The 20,481-nt window shown below is 37.0% G+C and overlaps 2 protein-coding genes across 3 annotated transcripts in view; one reads left to right on the forward strand and one right to left on the reverse strand.

Annotated features, from left to right (window-relative positions):
• The window catches only part of LOC308413495 (uncharacterized protein), a 36,275-nt gene continuing 15,794 nt past the window's right edge, over positions 1-20,481 (reverse strand). Inside the window, exons 4-6 of one of the 2 annotated variants that reach the window (XM_080908515.1) lie at positions 6,841-6,924; positions 3,860-3,986; positions 1-2,692 (exon numbers count right to left, since the gene is read on the reverse strand). In XM_080908515.1, coding sequence (XP_080764641.1) covers positions 543-2,692; positions 3,860-3,986; positions 6,841-6,870 — 2,307 coding nt within the window. In that variant the 5' untranslated portion in view covers positions 6,871-6,924 and the 3' untranslated portion in view covers positions 1-542. The remainder of the gene's footprint in view (positions 2,693-3,859; positions 3,987-6,840; positions 6,925-20,481) is intronic. The other variant, XM_080908516.1, reaches the window with a different exon arrangement.
• On the forward strand, positions 9,346-12,163 carry LOC308413452 (nuclear pore complex protein Nup107-like; the record flags this gene model as incomplete). The annotated part of the gene is made up of 1 exon (XM_080908438.1): positions 9,346-12,163. Exon 1 carries the CDS (start codon positions 9,410-9,412, stop codon positions 12,161-12,163), a length of 2,754 nt encoding a protein of 917 aa, XP_080764564.1. The 5' UTR covers positions 9,346-9,409.

Genomic DNA, 20,481 nt, shown 5'->3' on the forward strand with positions numbered 1-20,481 from the left:
CATATCTTACTGGCTAAATATATCAAACTTCTTCTAAGCAGTAAAACTGGAATGAATTTTTTCAAAGTAATTAAGGATGGTAAATCTTGTCAGTTTCAGGTATTCCCTAAAGATGTTCTGAGTTTTTTATTTTCTGTTTTATTCATCTTCCTTACAGGATAGAATGTTTTAGTTTAAAAAACAAAACAAAAAACCCCAAACCAAAAGCATCATCATCAACAACAACAAAACTTGCTACACAACAGAACATTCTTCAGGCTTCTCCATTTTGTTGTCATTATGAAGTATCTGACTTTGAAAAAGATAACATTTTAACAAAATTTTTCCTGCAATGTCACATTTGCAAAGTTTTTTCTCAGGGTAAAGTCTTGAATTTTTTTTTCTAACATTAGAGCATTACTCAAAGTGTTCTCAATTTGCTCATGTTCACATTTCTCTACTATGAAGTCTGTATTGGTCTATTAGTACTGAACTCATAAAGCATATGCCATACTATTTATGACTAAAAATTTTGTTTCCTATATGAATTATTTGATGTTTTCTTAGACATGAGAGGCAGGTAAGGACTGTGCTATATACATTGCATTTATAAGGCTTCTCTCCTGTATAAATTCTTTAATGAGTTCTAAGGTGGGCTTCTTGGATAGAGGATTAGTCAAATTCATTGCATTGGTAAGGCTCCTTGCAGTATGAATTTTCTGATGTTTTCTAAGAACTGAGCCACCAGTAAAAGATTTTTCACATTCACTACATTTGTAAGGTTTCTCTCCTGTGTGAAGTCTCTGATGTGTTCTAAGGTGATCTTTCTGGATAAAACATTTGTCACATTCACTACATTTGTAAGGTTTCTCTCCTGTGTGGATTTTCTGATGTGTTCTAAGATTGGCTTTCTGGATAAAGCATTTGCCACAGTCACTACATTTGTAAGGTTTCTCTCCAGTATGAATTCTTTGATGTCTTCTAAGGTGGGCTTTCCTGATAAAGCACTTGTGACATTCATTGCATTTGTAAGGTTTTTCTCCAGTATGACATTTCTGATGCTTCCTAAGATCTGAACCAACTGTAAAGGATTTCCCACATTCACATTTGTAAGGTTTCTCTCCAGTATGAATTCTTTCATGAGTTCTAAGATTGGCTTTCTGAATAAAGCATTTGCCACAGTCACTACATTTGTAAGGTTTCTCTCCTGTATGAATTCTGTGATGTCTTCTAAGGTTGGCTTTCCGGATAAAACATTTGTCACATTCGTTGCATTTGTAAGGTTTCTCTCCAGAATGAATTTTCTGATGTGTTCTAAGATCTGAGACGACAATAAAGCATTTTTCACATTCACTACATTTGTAAGGTTTCTCTCCTGTATGAATTCTTTGATGTTTTTTAAGCTTTGCTTTCTGGATAAAGCATTTATCACAATCACTACATTTGTAAGGTTTCTCTCCAGTATGAATTTTCTGATGCATTCTAAGATCTGAGCCTACTGTAAAGGATTTCTCACATTCACTACATTTGTAAGGTTTCTCTCCTGTATGGATTTTCTGATGTCTTCTAAGGTGGGCTTGCTGAATGAAGCACTTGTGACATTCACTGCATTTGTAAGGTTTCTCTCCAGTGTGAATTCTTTGATGTATTCTAAGAGATGAGCCAACGGTAAAGGATTTTTCACACTCACTACACTTGTAACTTTTCTCTCCTGTATGAATTTTTTGATGTGTTTTAAGTTGGGATTTCTGAATGAAGCATTTGTCACATTCAGCACATATGTATGCTTTCTCTCCTCTATGAATTCTCTGATGTCTCTGAAGACCTGAGGAGGAGGAAAGGGATTTGCCACACTCATTACATCTGTGAAGTTTTTGTCTACAGTGAGTTCTGTAATGGTTTTCAAGGTGTGATAATGTATAGAAGGTCTTACTACATTGCTTACATTCATAAGGTTTCTCTCCTCCATAAATTTTAGGGTGTTTTTTAAGACCTAAGCAGCAGATAAAGGATTTTCTACAATCATTACATTTGTAAGTCTCCTCTTCAGCATGAATTCTGTAATGTCTTTCAAAGCCTGATGAATGATAATAGCACTTACCACATTCTATACAGTTGTAGGGTTTCTCTCCATAATGAATATTGTAACGTAATTTGTGGTGTGACAAATGTAGAATGGCCTTATTGCATTCTGTAAGTTTATAGGATTTTTCTCCAGAATGAGTTCTCCAATGTCTATAGAGACTTGAATAGGCCCTGAAGCATTTTCCACATTTTCTGCATTGGTAAGGTTTCCCTCCACTACACATTCGTTTTTTCATGAGCTTATGTTTAGAGTCAAAAATTGTATCACATTCTGTAATTTTGTGTTCTTTCTGTCCAGTGTCGATTTGTGGGCACAAGCCAATGATGGAATACAAATTTAAATACTCCCTATAATCTTTGTATTGTTCTTCTTCAGTGTTCATACTTTTATGTGCCTTTACATTTAATGATTCATTAGAAGGATCCCCTTGGTTATTATTCCCATACATCTTGCAGTTTTCTACAGCATCACTTGTAGTATAAGGTATGCTTGGGAAGGATTCATAAAGCATCTTGCCAACCTCATGACATTTGTAAGACTTCTCTTTGATATCTGCATGCTGGTAGACACTATGGTTTGAGCTCTGATCCACGACCTCTTCATATTTACCACATATGCAATGGTTTTCTAGAAAATTAGCAAATTAGGGATAATAAGAATTGATACTTAATTAAACAGATTCAATTATACCTCCTTAAGTTTAAGTTCTCAAAGACAAACTAGAAATTAATAGGAATAGAGCTCTCAGTAGAGTACATTTGTGTTTCATTATTATAAAATAGATGCTCAGAAGAACCTCCACTCTGTTCTTTACCAAACTGAAAGGACCAATAATCGCCTTTTCATTCTTATCTAATCTGCATTATGTTGTAGAATATTGAACAAATGGGTAATTGAAAAATAATGCAATTTAAGTGAGATTGGTCTGAAGTTCTCTTTCCTTGTAGGGTCTTTGTGTGGTTTAGGAACGAGGGTTATTGTAGCCTCAAAAAATGAGCTATGTAGTGTTCCATCTGATTCTATTTTGTGGAATAGTTTGGAGAGTATTAGGTCATCAATAAATGTCTGATAAAATTCTGCACTGAACCCATGTGGACCTGGGCTTTTTTGGTTGGGAGGCTTTTGATGACTGCTGCAATTTAAGAAAGACACTTTCTAAACAATCATGAAAAATACAGCCCTTTTTTATGGATTGTGTTTTTGAGAGTATACTTCATTGGCTAGGATTTTATTATGTAACTCAAGCTGGCCAGGAACTCACCAGATCCACTTGCTTCACCTTCCCTAGAGATAGACTTAAAAATCATGCAGTGCTAGGGCTAGAGACTAATCTATAAATAAATAAATAAATAAATAAATAAATAAATAAATAAATAAATAAAATGAATAAAAAAAGGAAAAATCCTAACATGCACACCATCAACAGCTCTTTCAGTATTTTAAAATTTCTTCTTCTTCTTTTAAATCAGAAATAGGTAAATAGCTTAATCAAAAAGTAAAATCAAAGAATTCTAACAACCAATTGTTGCACAATAATAAATTTCATTACTTTGAATACTCAGGTTTCTTTCAACTCGGAACTTGGAATTAAAAACTAGAGGAGAGAGTGGAGGAATCTTATAGTATGCAGGATTGGTTGTTCTTGCTGAGAATGCTGAAAATGTAGTCATGGGTATTAGTAAAGAACTGTTCCCTTTTTTTCTGGTAGTCTCTAGACAGATCAGAGTTTATATATGTATAAAGTAGGTAAATGCAAAGGACAAGTAAAGAATTCTATAAGAAAAGTGTTCTTACCTATAAAAACTAGATTGCTGTAATTCTCCCACATTACATCCATGTATAGAGCTCTTTGAGCAGAGTCCAGATATTCCCATTCCTCCTGGGAGAAGTCCACAGCCACATTTCTGAATGTCAATAGATTCTGTAATAAAAAAATAACCCATTTACCATGTGCTATTGACAAAATACTTTCCTAGGTAAAGAGACCGAAAGAATTAAGCCATTTTGTGGTATAGATGAGTTATGAAAATTATTCAAAAAAGTTTTCTAACATTGCTGCAGAGATCATTCATAAATCAAGAATGCTTTTTGATCTTTTGGAGAACCCAAGTTTAGTTCTCAGTACCCTCTTTGTACTATACAACAGATTATAATTTCAGCTCCACTAAACCCAACATTCTCTTCTTAACTCTAGGAAATATAAACACATATTACTCATGTATATATTCAGAGAAATATACCTATAAAGCAAAAAGTGCAAGTTAATTTTCATAAAAGACATTTTAGAATATTCATACTCTATATTGTATTTTCTTTCTGTGAAAACAATATGACATTATAGACTTTACAATTAGCACAATTGAGGGCATGTAAGATACAAATTTGAGGTCTAGTTTCAGGAATATATTTTTAAGAAGGCTGTGTTGATATCAAACGGGATGTACTGTTTTATCACAGATGGATAAGTTATTAGGAAAACTATGTTTCCAAAGTCAATCTTTCTCAAATTTGGATACTGAATCAATCCTGCCTGCAGCTGGGCCCCACCAGACTCACTTCTTTCCTTCCTTCCTTCCCTTTTTTTGTTAATTTAAAGGCAGGTTTATTGGAGCAGCTCTCTGGTTCACCAGTCCCAAGAAAGGGGGCCAGGGAAATTGCCATGCAGACAGGGGCACAGAGGTAAAATCGGGGTGGGGGTACACAGAGAAAGAAAGAAATGCAGAGGGGGGGAGGAGGGAGGGAAGGATGGAGGAATGAAGGGAGAGAGACAGAGAGACAGATAGACAGACCTGACTGACTTGATTCTAACATGCTCAGTTGAGATCCTGTGGTATAGGAACAATGCAGTGGTAGAATGTAGAATGCAGAATTCACAGGTGAATAAAGATAAGGATGTTTTCTCTTATTGTTTTTAACAGTGAGGAATGTAATATTTGCATATATCCAACATTCCACACAACTCATAGATCAGGTACTTTGAAAAGTATTGTATAAGAATATATTCACCATCATCAAGTAAACAGAGAAATCATTATTAGACATTACATTTTTCTAAAAGTCAACAAAACCAGTAAAGATTAATAATATTTTCAGAAATTCCATATGCACATTCACTACAGTGTAGTCAGTATAAATATGCTATGTGAAAATGAATTCTGGTGAAATAGAAAGATTTTCTGTGATGGGAATGATTGTAGAAGGTTGTGTGAGAGAAATTCTAACTCTTCTTTATTTGAATATATTATTGCTCATGTGATTGTCTCTACTGAAAATTTGAATTTTAAATTTTCAGTGCTATTCTTTTATTTTATATTTGAACTCAAGCATTTAATATTATTTTACATTTCATAGATAAGTTTCACTTAAGATGTTTTATTTTACGAAAAAAAAAAAACAAAACAAAACAAAAAAACAAAGGAGATGCAAGGTTTTACAATGGCACTATCATGAATGCACATTTTTTAAATGTAAACCTAAGAGACAGACAGATGGCTCAGAGGTAAAGGGAGCTTGCTGTTCCTGCACAGAAATATGATTTAATTTTCTCTGCACTCATGGCTGCCTACTTCAGTGTTTACTCATACCATGGGCTTGGTACCAACCTCTGGGCTCCATGGTTGTCAATGGAAGAATGTCGTACACATAAAGTCATGCAGATGAATACTCATATACTTATTAAATACATTTTTAAAGTAAGAAATAAAAACCTGCTCAATGAAAATTATCTGCAGAATTTCTACCTATGTAATACATAGATGTAGGGAAAGAAACATATAGGGTGACAGGAGTCTTCCCCCTCTAAAGAAGAGAGTGAGTTTAATAAAAGAAACATTCATTTATGCTTCTAAATTGAGGAGTTATGCATAAAACCAAATCACTATCTGTAAAACACTCTTACTAATATATTCTACATTAATGCAATCTAGAGGCAGGAAAAGAATTGTTTACACTTTGAAAACTAAAACAAAAAAAGAGAAAATATTGATCTATTGAAAATACTGATGTATTGATTGAGAACTTAGCACTGAGCACTGGAATCAAGAAAAGGATATGAGATCCTCTCTTGAGACAAAGAGTTTTCAGATGTTGATATGCCATAGGTACATGATTCCTCATAATACATGTTACATCAAAAAAAAAAAAAAAAAAAAAAAAATCCACTGTACTGCAATTTTCATCTTCTTACAGATACAGTTTTATGGCAAAAGCAAGCCTTCTATTGTATGGGTTCTCTAGGTTGCAGAAATATTTACTACTAGGATTCAAGACAGTGAGTCTCTTCTATTTCTACTTTTCCATAAATTGCTCAGTGAGGCAGGTCAAAATGCAGACGTATTTCCATGTATAATTTCATAAGATGGTCTGGAAACCCTATAATCTCTAAAATGAAACCTATATAGCACATGAGGCCTACTTTCCTCACTAATATATAAAGACAAATGTCCATCTTGTGTAGGAATTGTGCATTCATAATATGTCTTTGATCATCATCTACAATAAAAATATAAATTTACATTCTCAGAATTACAGGTTGTAAGTGCATAAAAAATATTTGTGCTCACATTAATAACCAGATAGGATAGAATGGGACAATGCTGTGCTGTGTAGGTGATAATGAAAAGGCTTAAACTTAACTAAAAGAGAATTTAAAAAATCACTTTAGATAAGGAAATAAGCACTTTAGATAACTTTATCAGAGGCAGGCTTGAATGGTTTCAACAACAACAACAACAACAACAAAACAGTTTTCAAGGAAATGTGAATACAACACTGACCTGGGGCACATCTGTCAGAGAAGCAGCCATTTCCCTGTTGCTCCTCTCTGAGTTTCTGTTTCAGGAACAAAGACTGGAAATCATCTTGACATTTCACATCAAGATGCCAAAAGTAAAAAGCTAAAATTAATACAGTCCTCTCACAGACAATGCTAAACCACATAACAAAACCCCCAAACAAAACAAACAAAAAATATCTGAGGTACTGTCAATACTTTTACAGACAGAAAAGCAGGAAGAATGTATTTAGAGTAATGAAAGGAAATAAGTGTGGATCTTATCACTGCATCCAGACATTCTGACTCTTAAGATTCATGGAGAAGAAACATTTCAAGAAGTTATGAACTAACACAGGTCACCCTCTCAAGCAACACTAAAATTCACAACTGGAGATAACTATACATAAAAAAATCGGAGAAAATTTACCCATGATAACACAAGAATGGAAATGTTTTACATAAAGAATAGATGAAGAGAGGAGAGCTGGGAGTCCAACTCACCAAAACAACAAATCATTAGTTCTAACTGAAGAGAAGAAAAATACTACCAGTAATGTTACCAGTCAGCATATATTTCAAAAATACTATAAGAATTAAAAACCCTGTAGTATGAAAATCTCAATAGAGATGAAAATATCTGAGACAAAGTGTAAGAAGATTGCCTTGTGATGAATTCCGAAAGCAAACAGAGAGAAGTAGAATATAGCTCAACACAGTAAAGGGCAGGTGTGTGACATGGAGGCCCACAGCCCAGTGCTGAGGGAAAAAAGGAAGAGCATTATCAGGAAGACTGTAAGAAAAGAAAGACACACATGTTCTCTAGTCTAATTTACGGCACAGTTAGTTTGAGAAATCTGAATAAGACAGAATAGAAAGGAGATACAGGTAAAGAAGAATGGCCACAAATTTGTTTTAAATGATTAAGTCACACACAAAAATTTCCTACAGATACCATAGGGAAAAGTCTTAGAGTTGTGTTTTAACTATTATTGAAAAATATGAAACTAATACACAAAATAACTAATTTTCCTACAAATATATAATGACAGTTTGAGGAATAAATTAAAAATTTAGCACATTCAGATAGGTTCAACAGAAGTAGGAATAAGGCTAAGTAATGATGACTTCTCTTATATGAGGAAAATTTTAAGGAACTCATAAAAAAAAGAAAGAAAGAAAAGCACAACAGGAAATGAACTGCTATGTACTCTGACTAACAAATGACTTGGTGTAAATGATCTATTACTAAGGCAATCAGCAGATTCAATGCAATTCCCATCAGCAAAACACTGACATTTTCCACAACAGTATATATGGTAAACAGTCACGTCATCAGAAGAAAATCACACACATTATTGTGAGGAGCTCAATCCTAGGAGTAGGTAAGTTTTCTTTAAATAGAAATTAGGGCTCTGGGAAACTCATCCTTTTGCCCAAAAAATTCACAGTCTTAAGTGAGAGAAGGAAAATAATGTGGGTTCTTCTGAGTCCTATACTACAATGCATTTTGTATAATTATTGAAATGTTTGTTACAATCCCCAAAACAAAATATTCAGAGTTACATTTCTGCAACTTTATATTCACAAGAAATAGTGCAAAGAGCCATGAAAGGGGACCTAAAATTCCTGCCAATTATTAAATAAATAAACAAATAATAGAGGGGGGTGGGAGATGGGAGGGAGGGAGAAAGGGGGGAGGGATATTTAAGCTCTTCCAGACCAGACATGCGCATTTGTGGCTCATAATCCCAAGCAAACTGACTGGTTCTCAAAGCACTCCATCCCCACTGCCACTTCCAAGGTCTGGCCTATCTTGGAGCACTGAAAGGTACCTGAGGCCAAACCTGAATTTCAAAGACTGTTGAGTGGAGCCTCTGCTAAGGCAACATGAGCTAGCCTGGCTGCTTCAGAGCTTACTTTCTTTCATTGAGAATAACTCAATATGGACTGATCAATGGCCTCTTCATATGGAAAGAATAAAGCAGGCCCAGCATCTGGCAGAGACAATTGCAGCTAGAACACAGAACACTTAAACCAGTGCCGATTACATTTCCTGAGGAACTCACTCTTCTTCTAATCCTCTAATCAGTACTTAAATGAGTGCTTAACTTTTATGGTAAATAAACTAAAAGAGCAAAATTTAAACTTCTGAGTCATGTCAATTGGGTACATTCTTATCTGTTTACCACAACTGAGGATTTAAGTAAGATGTTTAAATTGCATTCTGGAGATGCTTGGTTATAGTCTATAAGAAATGTAACAAGAAACTAGACTGCTTTGCATTGTTCTTTGCCAATACAATTAATCTAAATCTAGCCTCAGGCAGACTCTTCTAAGAAAAAAAAATATATATATATATTTTTCCACCAAAATATTCTAAGAATGACCTGAAGGCAACAAACTAAAATTTTCCTCAGTAACCTTTTTCTTTATTAAAACGAAATCAATAGAACAATTTTAATAGTTACAAAAATGCTTCTAGGGTTTGCTTCCGGAGAGCGGGAAGGCTGAAACGCGACGGCCTGGCTGCAGTCAAAGTTGCAAGGTTCTAGGTGGAGACGGCTGCGGCCATGGACAGGAGTGGCTTCGGGGGGATGTCATCCCCTGTGATCCGAGAGGCGGAGGTAACGAGGACTGCACGGAAGCATAGTGCTCACAAAAGAGTTTTAATTCAGGCCAACCCAGATGAAAATTTTGGTACTACTACACCAAGAAGCCAGATTATTCCTCCAACTCCAAGCTCATTTCGACAGCCTTTCACTCCACCAAGCAGAAGTTCACTGAGACACCCAGATATTTCCTCCATTCTTGGAACAGAAGGGAGGTCTCCCCGGCACACACCTTCTGGGTACCTGGGAAATCTTTCCATGGTTACTAACCTAGATGACAGCAACTGGGCAGCTGCATTCTCATCCCAGCGTTTAGGGTTCTACACAAACACGGAGCACCATAGTATGACCGAGGACGTAAACCTAAGTACTGTCATGCTACGGGAAGATGGCCCTGGAGAGGCTGCATCCATGAGTATGTTCTCTGATTTCCTGCAGTCTTTCTTGAAGCACTCTTCAACCACAGTCTTTGATCTTGTAGAAGAGTATGAAAATATTTGTGGTAGTCAGGTGAATATCCTGAGCAAGATAGTGAGCCGAGCAACGCCCGGACTGCAGAAGTTTTCCAAGACAGCCAGTATGCTGTGGCTTCTGCAACAGGAGATGGTCACGTGGAGGCTGCTCACTTCTTTGTATAGAGACAGAATACAGTCTTCATTAGAAGAGGAAAATATGTTTGCTATTGCTGGTATCAATGCCAGCGAGAAGACAGTTGTGGAAGCGCTGTTTCAGAGGGACTCACTGGTCCGACAGAGCCAGTTGGTGGTAGATTGGCTAGAGAGCATTGCCAAAGATGAGATCGGAGACTTCTCGGACAATATTGAGTTTTATGCAAAATCAGTATATTGGGAAAATACCCTTCACTCCTTAAAGCAGCGGCAGCTACTGTCTTATATAGGAAGTACCCGTCCTCTTGTCACTGAACTGGACCCAGATGCTCCCATTAGACAGAAAATGCCACTTGATGATCTGGACAGAGAAGATGAGGTCAGACTGCTGAAGTACCTCTTCACTCTAATCCGTGCTGGGATGACAGAGGAGGCACAACGCCTCTGTAAACGTTGTGGACAAGCATGGCGAGCTGCAACCCTGGAAGGCTGGAAACTGTACCATGACCCTAATGTTAATGGAGGGACAGAGCTAGAGCCTGTCGAAGGGAATCCATACAGACGGATCTGGAAGATTAGTTGCTGGAGAATGGCTGAAGATGAACTTTTTAATAAATATGAACGAGCGATATATGCAGCACTGAGTGGGAATCTTAAGCAGCTCCTTCCGGTCTGTGATACCTGGGAAGACACAGTGTGGGCCTACTTCCGGGTGATGGTGGACAGCCTGGTGGAGCAGGAGATCCGCACGTCAGTGATGACGCTGGATGAAGCTGAGGAGCTCCCTCGAGAGTACATGGAAGTGAATTGGACCTTAGAAAAAGTTTTTGAAGAACTGCAAGCCACTGATAAAAAGAGAGTTCTGGAAGAGAATCAAGAACATTACCATATAGTTCAGAAATTCCTTATCCTGGGAGACATTGATGGTTTGATGGATGAATTTAGCAGATGGCTGTCCAAGAGCAGAAGCAGTCTACCTGGACACCTCCTCCGCTTTATGACACACCTCATTCTGTTTTTCCGTACCCTGGGACTACAGACCAAAGAAGAAGTTTCTATTGAAGTTCTGAAGACATATATACAGCTGTTAATAAACGAGAAGCACATAAGCCTCATAGCGTTCTATACCTGTCATTTGCCTCGAGACCTTGCTGTTGCCCAGTATGCCTCATTTCTGGAAGGCGTTACAGAATTTGAGCAGCGACACCAGTGCCTAGAGCTGGCTAAGGAAGCAGATTTGGATGTCGCAACGATAACAAAAACTGTAGTCGAGAATATTCAGAAGAAAGATAATGGTGAATTTAGTCACCATGACTTGGCTCCATCCCTAGACACTGGCACTACTGAGGAGGACCGCTTGAAGATCGATGTGATTGACTGGCTGGTGTTTGACCCAGCTCAGAGGGCCGAAGCCCTGAGGCAAGGCAACGCCATCATGAGGAAGTTCTTAGCATTAAGGAAACATGAAGCTGCAAAAGAAGTATTTGTGAAAATTCGCCAGGATTCCATTGCAGAAATCTATAATCAGTGGGAGGACCAAGGCATGGAGAGTCCCCTCCCTGCTGAGGATGATAACACCATCCGAGAGCATCTGTGTATCAGAGCCTATCTGGAAGCCCATGAAACCTTCAATGAGTGGTTTAATCATATGAATTCAGCTCCACAGAAACCTACATTGCTATCTAAAGCAACCTTTACAGAGAAAGTGGCTTATGAACACAAAGAAAAGAAATACGAGATGGATCATAATATTTGGAAAGGACATTTGGATGCCTTAACTGCTGATGTGAAGGAGAAAATGTACAATGTCTTGTTGTTTATTGATGGAGGATGGATGGTGGATGTCAGAGAGGACGCTGAGGATGACCCTGAACGAGCGCATCAGATGGTTTTACTGAGGAAGCTCCTGCTTCACACCATACTGCACAGCACGGGGCAGTACCAGGAGTGCCTGCAGTTGGCCGACATGGTGTCCTCTGAGCGCCACAAGCTCTATCTGGTGTTTTCTAAGGAAGAACTGAGGAAACTGCTGCAGAAGTTAAGGGAGTCCTCGCTGATGCTCCTAGACCAGGGGCTGGACCCTCTGGGCTATGAGATTCAGTCATAACTCACCATTCTCTGATGCCCATGACTACGGAGGATGCTTGCTTGGTTGGTTGAGTTGGTTGGTTTTGGTCAAATATACATATTTGTAATGATTGGGGGTTTTTTGTTTGTTTGTTTTTTTGGGGTTTTTTGGCATTCTTAGGGAAAATGTAAAATTTGAGCATTTGAATTTTGTATTATATCAGTATTTCTTTATGTATTTTTTAAAGAAATTATACAAAATAAATTTTTGTTCTATAAAAAAAAATGCTTCTAAAACTAACATTAACCTAGGAATAAGATGCTCTCCACAGATAGAAATTAGCATTTTAAAAAATTAAAGGGGTATTACAAAGAGCCCATATTTGTGAATGGAAAGAACTAATATATTTTAAAATGTGAATAATACCCATTTCTGTCTACAGATCAATGTAATTTTTATTAAAATAATTTTTTAATATTTATTTGCTTACTTATTTTATTTTTCACATAAATAAAAAAAAACAAAACAAAATTTATATGGAACCATAAGACCCCTTTAACCCTGAGCAAACATGCAGAGCTGGAGGCACTGCAGTTTCTGATGTGGAAGCACAGTAGAAAGTTGTTGCAACCAAAGCCCCAGCTGGTAGTGACATGAGTCAGAAGTAGGTCCATGTGCTTAAAAAGGCAGTAAGAAGGAAGACTGCCTAGATCTGCCGCGCGGACCGCCAGCTTCTAGGGCTGAAAAACTGGGACCAGGAACAGAACTTCGGAAATTCTGTTTCCACCCGGCGAAGACTTCAGAGTGCAGAACAGAGCCCAGCCCATCTTCCACGCGGACCACCAGCTCCTAAGGTTGAGAGACTGGTGAGTGGGAGATCTGCGCTGCCAAGGAACAGAAAGATCTCTAAGGAGTGCGCACGCGGGGCGCACCCTACGACCTACCTGATCCGGGGACCAGGAAAAGAACTTTGGAACCTCTGTTCCCAACCGGCAACTCTGAGGTATAGAACAGGGCTCGGCCCATCTGCCACCTGGACCAGTGGATATCCAGGGACACAGACCAGATACAAGGGAAAGGAAAGAGCATATCACTGACAACAAAATGGCAAGAGGAAAGCGAAAGAGCATATCCCAAGGAAACCAAGACAACCTGGCAACACCAGAACTCAGCTCTCCCATAACAGCAAACATCAGAATTCCAAACACTCCAGAAAAAGAAGACACAGACCTGAAATCATACCTCAAGATGCTGACAGAGATACTTAAACGAGAACGGAGGGAAAAGCAAAAAGATTCGGAAGCTTTTAAAGAGGAAACCAGAAAAACACTCAAAGAACTCAAAGAACTAGAGGAAAACAGAACCAAAAAAATGAAGGAATGGAAGAGAGAAATTAAAACGGAAATTGACACAATAAAGAAAACACTAAAAGAGATAACCCTAGAGGTAGAACACCAAAAAAAGAAATCAGGAGTCACAGAAGCAAGCATTTCCAATACATTACAAGAGATCAAAGAGAGAATCTCGGGGGCAGAAGACAGCATTGTAAACATAGACAAAACAGCCAGAGAAGATGCAAAAAACAAAAAGCACCTAACCCAAAATGTCCAGGAGATCCAGGACACAATGAGAAAACCGAACCTAAGGATAATAGGAATAGAAGAGGGAGAAGAGTATCAACTAAGAGGCACAGTAAATATCTTCAACAAAATCGTAGAAGAAAACATCCCTACCCTCAAGAATGAGATGACCACGAGCATAAAAGAAGCCTTCAGAACTCCAAATAGGTTGGACCAGAAAAGAAATACCTCCCGACACATAATAGTCAAAACACCAAGTGCCCAAAGCAAAGAAAGAATACTAAAAGCAGTAAGGGAAAAAGGTCAGGTAACATATGAAGGCAGGCCAATCAGACTCACACCCGATTTCTCAACAGAGACTATGAAAGCTAGAAGAGCCTGCACTGACATCATGCACTCCTTAAAAGAGCACAAGTGCCAGCCCAAGCTGCTATACCCAGCAAAACTATCAATCACCATAGATGGAGAGATGAAGATATTTCAAGACAAATCAAAATTTACACAATATCTGACCACAAACCCAGCACTACAACGAATTATACGTGGAAAACCCAATACAATGAGGGAAAATACAGCCTAGTAAAAACAAGAAAACTCCTAAACAAGAAAACTAAAAGAAGAAAAAGACACAGACACAACTCAACCCACAAAAGAAATAATGGCAGGAAACAGAAACAACTATTCCTTGATATCTATTAACATAAATAGACTCAACTCCCCAATAAAGAGACATTGGGTATCAGACTGGATACATAAACAAAATCCAGCCTTTTGCTGCATACAGGAAACTCATCTCAGAGACAAAGAAAGACACTATCTCAGAGTAAAAGGGTGGGAAAAAAACTTCCAAGCAAACAGCCTCAAGAAGCAAGCTGGAGTGGCTATTCTAATATAGAATAAAGTAAATTTCCAACCAAAAGTTATCAAAAAAGATAAGGAAGGACACTTTTTACTCATTACCAGGGAAATCTGTCAGGAGGAACTCTCAATTCTTAACATATATGCTCCAAATAAAAAAGCACCCACATTCATAAAAGAAACCCTACTAAAGCTCAAAAAATACATTTCACCCCACACAATAATAGTGGGAGACTTTAATACCCCACTCTCAACAATGGACAGATCATGGAAACAGAAACTGAACAAGGACACTGCAAAACTAGCAGAGACTTTGAACCAACTAGAATTAATAGATATATACAGAACATATCATCCTAAAGTAAAAGAATACACCTTCTTCTCAGTACCCCATGGCACCTTCTCGAAAATTGACCACATAATTGGACACAGAACGAGCCTCAAATAGATATAAGAAGAATGAAATACTCCCATGCATCCTCTCAGATCACCATGGTCTACAGCTGGTCTTTAAAAACAACAAAGACAACAAAAAGCCTATATACACATGGAAACTAAAGAACGTTCTGTTAAGGGATAGCAGGGTAAAAGAAGAAATAAAGAAAGAAATTAAGGACTTTCTAGAATTCAAGGAAAACGAAAACACAACCTACCCAAACCTATGGGATGCAATGAAAGCAGTACTGAGAGGAAAACTCATAGCCCTAAGTGCTTCCAAAAAGAAACTGGAGAGAGCTTACATCAGCACCTGACAGCACAGCTCAAAGCCCTAGAAGAAAAGGAAGCAGATATACACAAAAAGAGTAGACGGCAAGAAATAATCAAAATTAGGGCAGAAATAGACCAAATAGAAACAAAAAGAACCATTGAAAAAAATCAACAAAACCTAGAGCGGGTTCTTTGAGAAAATCAACAAGATTGATAAACCCCTAGCCAGACTAACTAGAGGGCAAAGAGAGAGTATACAAATTAACAAAATCAGAAATGAAAGTGGGGACATAACAACTGAAACTGAGAAAATTCAAGAAATCATCAGATCCAAAACAACAACTTATACTCCACAAAATTGGAAAATCTGGAGGAAATGGACGAATTCCTAGCAGATACAAGATCCCAAAGTTAAACCAGGACCAAGTAAACCATCTAAATAACCCTATAACACCTAAAGAAATAGAAGTCAACAAAAGCCTCCCAACCAAAAAAGCCCAGGTGCAGACGGGTTCAGTGCAGAATTTTATCAGACATTTATTGCGGATATAACACCAATACTCTCCAAACTATTCCAAAAGACAGAATCAGATGGAATACTACTCAACTCATTTTTTGAGGCTACAATAACTCTCATACCTAAACTACACAAAGACCCTACAAGGAAAGAGAACTTCAGACCAATCTCACTTATGAACATTGACGCAAAAATACTCAACAAAATCTTTGCAAACCGAATACAAGAACACATCAAACGATCATTCATCATGACCAAATAGGCTTCATCCCTGGGATGCAGGGATGGTTTAATATAAGGAAATCCATCAATGTAATCCACCATATATACAAACTCAAAGAACAAAACCACATGGTCATCTCACTAGATGCTGAGAAAGCATTTGACAAAATTCAACACCCCTTCATGTTAAAAATCCTGGAAAGAACAGGAATCCAAGGTCCATACTTAAACATAATAAAAGCAATATACAGCAAACCAACAGCCAACATCAAACTTAATGGTGGGAAACTTGAAGCAATCCCACTAAAATCAGGGACTCGACAATGCTGCGCACTTTCCTCCTACCTATTCAATATAGTACTGGAAGTCCTGGCTGGAGCAATTAGACAGCAAAAGGAGATCAAGGGAATACAAATCGGAAAGGAAGAGATAAAAACATCACTCTTTGCCGATGACATGATAGTGTACCTAAGTGACCCCAAAAACTCCACCAGAGAACTTCTACAGCTGATAAATAAGTTCAGCAAAGTGGCTAGATACAAAATCAACTCAAACAAATCAGTAGCCTTCCTATACTCAACGGACAAAAATGTTGAGAAAGAAATTAGGGAAAACGTACCCTTCACAATTGTCACAAAATCTATGAAATACCTTGGTGTGACTCTAACTAAGCAAGTTAAGGACCTGTATGAAAAATACTTCAAACCTCTAAAGAAGGAAATTGAGGAGGATCTCAGAAAATAGAAAGATCTCTCATGCTCACGGATTGGAAAGATCAACATTTTAAAAATGGCCATCTTACCAAAAGCAATCTACAGATTCAACGCAATCCCCATCAAAATTCCAACACAGTTCTTCATGGAATTGGAAAGATCAATGTGCAATTTCATATGGAACAACAAAAGACCTAGAATAGCGAAATCCATCCTCAACAACAAGAAAACATCTGTGGGAATCACTATCCCTGACCTCAAGCTATATTACAAGGCAATTGTGCTGAAAACTGCATGGTACTGGTACAGAAATAGACATGTGGATCAATGGAATAGCATATAAGATCCAGAAATGAGCCCTCACATATATGGTCACCTGATTTTTGACAAAGGAGCCGTAAACATTCAGTGGAAAAAGGACAGCCTATTCAACAAATGGTGCTGGTCCGACTGGCACTCAACATGCAAAAGAATGAAAATAGACCCTTTCTTATCTCCTTGTACAATGCTCAAGTATAAGTGGATCAAAGATCTCCACATTAAACCAGATACGCTGAAACTATTAGATGAGAAAGTAGGGAAAACTTTAGAACATATAGGCACAGGAGAAAATTTTCTGAACAAAACACCAATGGCTCAAGCTCTAAGGTCAAAGATTAACAAATGGGACTTAATGAGATTGCAAAGTTTCTGTAAGGCTAAGGACATTGTCAAGAAAACAAACTGGCAGCCAACAGAATGGGAAAAGATTTTTACCAACTCCACATCAGATAGAGGCCTAATATCTAAGGTATACAAAGAACTCAAAAAGCTAGACACCAGATAATCAAATAACCCTATTAAAAAATGGGGTACAGAGCTAAACAAAACGTTCTCAGTTGAGGAATATCGAATGGCTGAGAAATATCTGAGGAAGTGCTTGACATCCTTAGCCATCAAGGAAATGCAAATCAAAACAACCCTGAGATTCCACCTCACACCAGTCAGATTGGCCAAGATCCAAAACTCAGATGACAACAGATGCTGGCGTCATTGCTGAGAAAGAGGAACACTTCTCTACTGTTGGAGGGGTTGCAAACTAATACAACCACTCTGGAAATCAGTGTGTTGATACCTCAGAAAATTGGATATAATACTACCTGAAGACCCAGCTATTCCACTTCTGGGCATATACCCCAGAGACACCTTAGTACACAACAAAGATATATGCACCGCAATGTTCATAACAGCTCTATTTATAATAGCCAGAAGCTGGAAAGAACCCAGATGTCCTTCAGAAGATGAATGGATACAAATTTGTGGTACATTTACCCAATGGAATACTACTCAGCCACCAGAAACAATGACTTGACCAAATTGTTAAGAAAATGGCTGCATCTAGAGAATATCATTCTGAGTGAGATAACCCAGTCACAAAAGAACAGACATAATATGCAGTCACTGATAGTGGGATGCTAACCCCAGAGGCTCGGACTGCCCCAGAAACAACTCACAGACTGTATGAAGTCCAATAAATAAAGAAAACAAAACAAAACAAAACAAAAAAATCTTTATACACCAAGAAAACTTTGACTATTTCCATGTCACATTTTGTTTATTACATGTACTTTATGCTCATTGTAACTATTAAGTTTTCAATGCATACTATCAAACCTTTAAAAAAATCAGCACTGACTAACAAATATATTCATACAGTTTTATGTAAAAATTATTTTAAAATCTGAAAAAAAGTACTGACAAATATGTATTGTATAATTTTATGCAAAAATGCTTGAAATCTGTACATATTTCTTTGTTTTGTAAAATAAAGTTGTTAAAAAAAAAGACTGGCTAGCTCATAGAAACGCTAAATGCAACTTGCTTTATAGATCACATGTCTTGAATATAACAATAACTACAACATACATTAATGTTCAGATGCTGTTATTATCTGAAGTGTGTTATCTTTTTTAATGTTGAAAGTTCACCATTATTAACTTGTTAACAGCTGATATATACAAAGTGATTTTTACCACATCAAGAGCAGAGTACACATAACTACCTCTGATTTGTCCATATAATGAGACTAATCCTCCATTTTAGCCTGTGTAACTTCTTTAGCCATGCCCCACAGTTCAAATAAACCTCAGCACCACTGTTCCTACTCAGATGGCCCATTGAGCCTCACTTAAAGTGTTCAATTGTTGTTCTAATCCAAACTTCCAGAATCCGCACTCCTCTAAACAAAAACATGATTAAGACTAACACAGCAACAACAAAAAAAAAAACAAAACAAATAATTAATATAATACAATTTAAGTATACTTGGGATAAACTTAAAAATTAAAGACTTTTTCAAAAAATATGTTTCTTCTGGATAATATGTTGGCCAAGAAATGCAAAAATATTTCATGTTTCACAAATTGCTTTGGAAGCCAGAAGGAGCTAATAACTCAGAAAAATTAATGAAATAATTAGATTTATTTAGAAAATTTCACCTCAAATTATATCTAGTACAGCCTAAGAACCTGTTGTATCGAAATCTGTCTACAAAATGTAGTGAAACCTTGAGTCTTCCACCAAGTTCCTTTTCTATGAAACAGTTATGCTTGGACATTGTTCCATTTACAGTTATCACCTGTGTACGTACTTTCATAATTGCAAGAGAAAAATCCTCTTTTTTTTTCTCCTTCAGTATTTCCTGTGATTATTTCTCAGGTACTGCTGAACATCATGTTGCCTAATAGAAAAGTCTTCTTAAGCTCAAAATTAAAATTGCCTTAAATTTTTGAAAAACCAAATAAGAATACCTAATAATACCAAAATATAATAAAGCATTAAATTTAAATTTTTAGAGGTTAATTACCACTGTTAATACAACTGATTTTGTAGTTGTCTTTGGTCTGATCAGACAGACTATGGTAAGGGACATAATTAAAGAAGGTTCATGAGAGCCAATCTTCTATTAAAAGCATTATTTAGTTTTGTTTGTAGATTTAGCTCAGTGGTAGACACTTGTCTATTAAAGTCTTGGATTCAGTCTTCAGCTCTATGAGGAAAAGCATTATTTTACACAGTATACAGATATATTTTACACAATATTCTAAGCTAGTAGTGCATAATTCATGATAAATGGACATCAGATTGACATCTGAAACCACAACTGTTTGTGAATGAGACTATTTCTGCTATCAGGTATATATAGATATGTGCTAAGAGGGCATAAAATGTCTTTCTCTAATTATTCAGCTACAGAGCATTGACCTGACCTATCATGGGGCCCTGGTGATTCGAGAAAAAATATCATTGTGACATGCCTTTAACCTGACTGTTGAATAGCTCTTTATACATTTCTTTTTGAGGACTCTTAGTACAATTAAATACTAATAATGGCCCTGCTAATTCTAGCAAATATTTTAGGAATTTTAATATCAACCATGTTACTATATCTTTTATTATCTACAGGGTCAAGCCATTGTGGAAGGACACAATCAAATACATAAATGATAAAATTTAAAAAGTAAAACGGAGGTACTAAGTACACTTATCTGAATCCTCACATAGTATGCTAAGTTTAAATTAAAATTTTTTTCACTATAAAGAAAAATGCTTTTTGTGCTGCCCCCAAATATTTTGCCCCAATAGAGACACAGTCTAAAGTATATGTGGTTGTGTGATTAAAAATGGCCCCCACTTATTCATATGGAGTGGCATCATTTAGAAGGAATAGGACATGTAGCTTTCTGGGAAGAAGTATGTTATTAAGGGTAGACTTGGGTA

Source organism: Micromys minutus (assembly GCF_963924665.1).
Source record: "Micromys minutus genome assembly, chromosome: 32".
In the NCBI taxonomy this organism is placed as follows: Eukaryota; Metazoa; Chordata; class Mammalia; order Rodentia; family Muridae; genus Micromys; species Micromys minutus.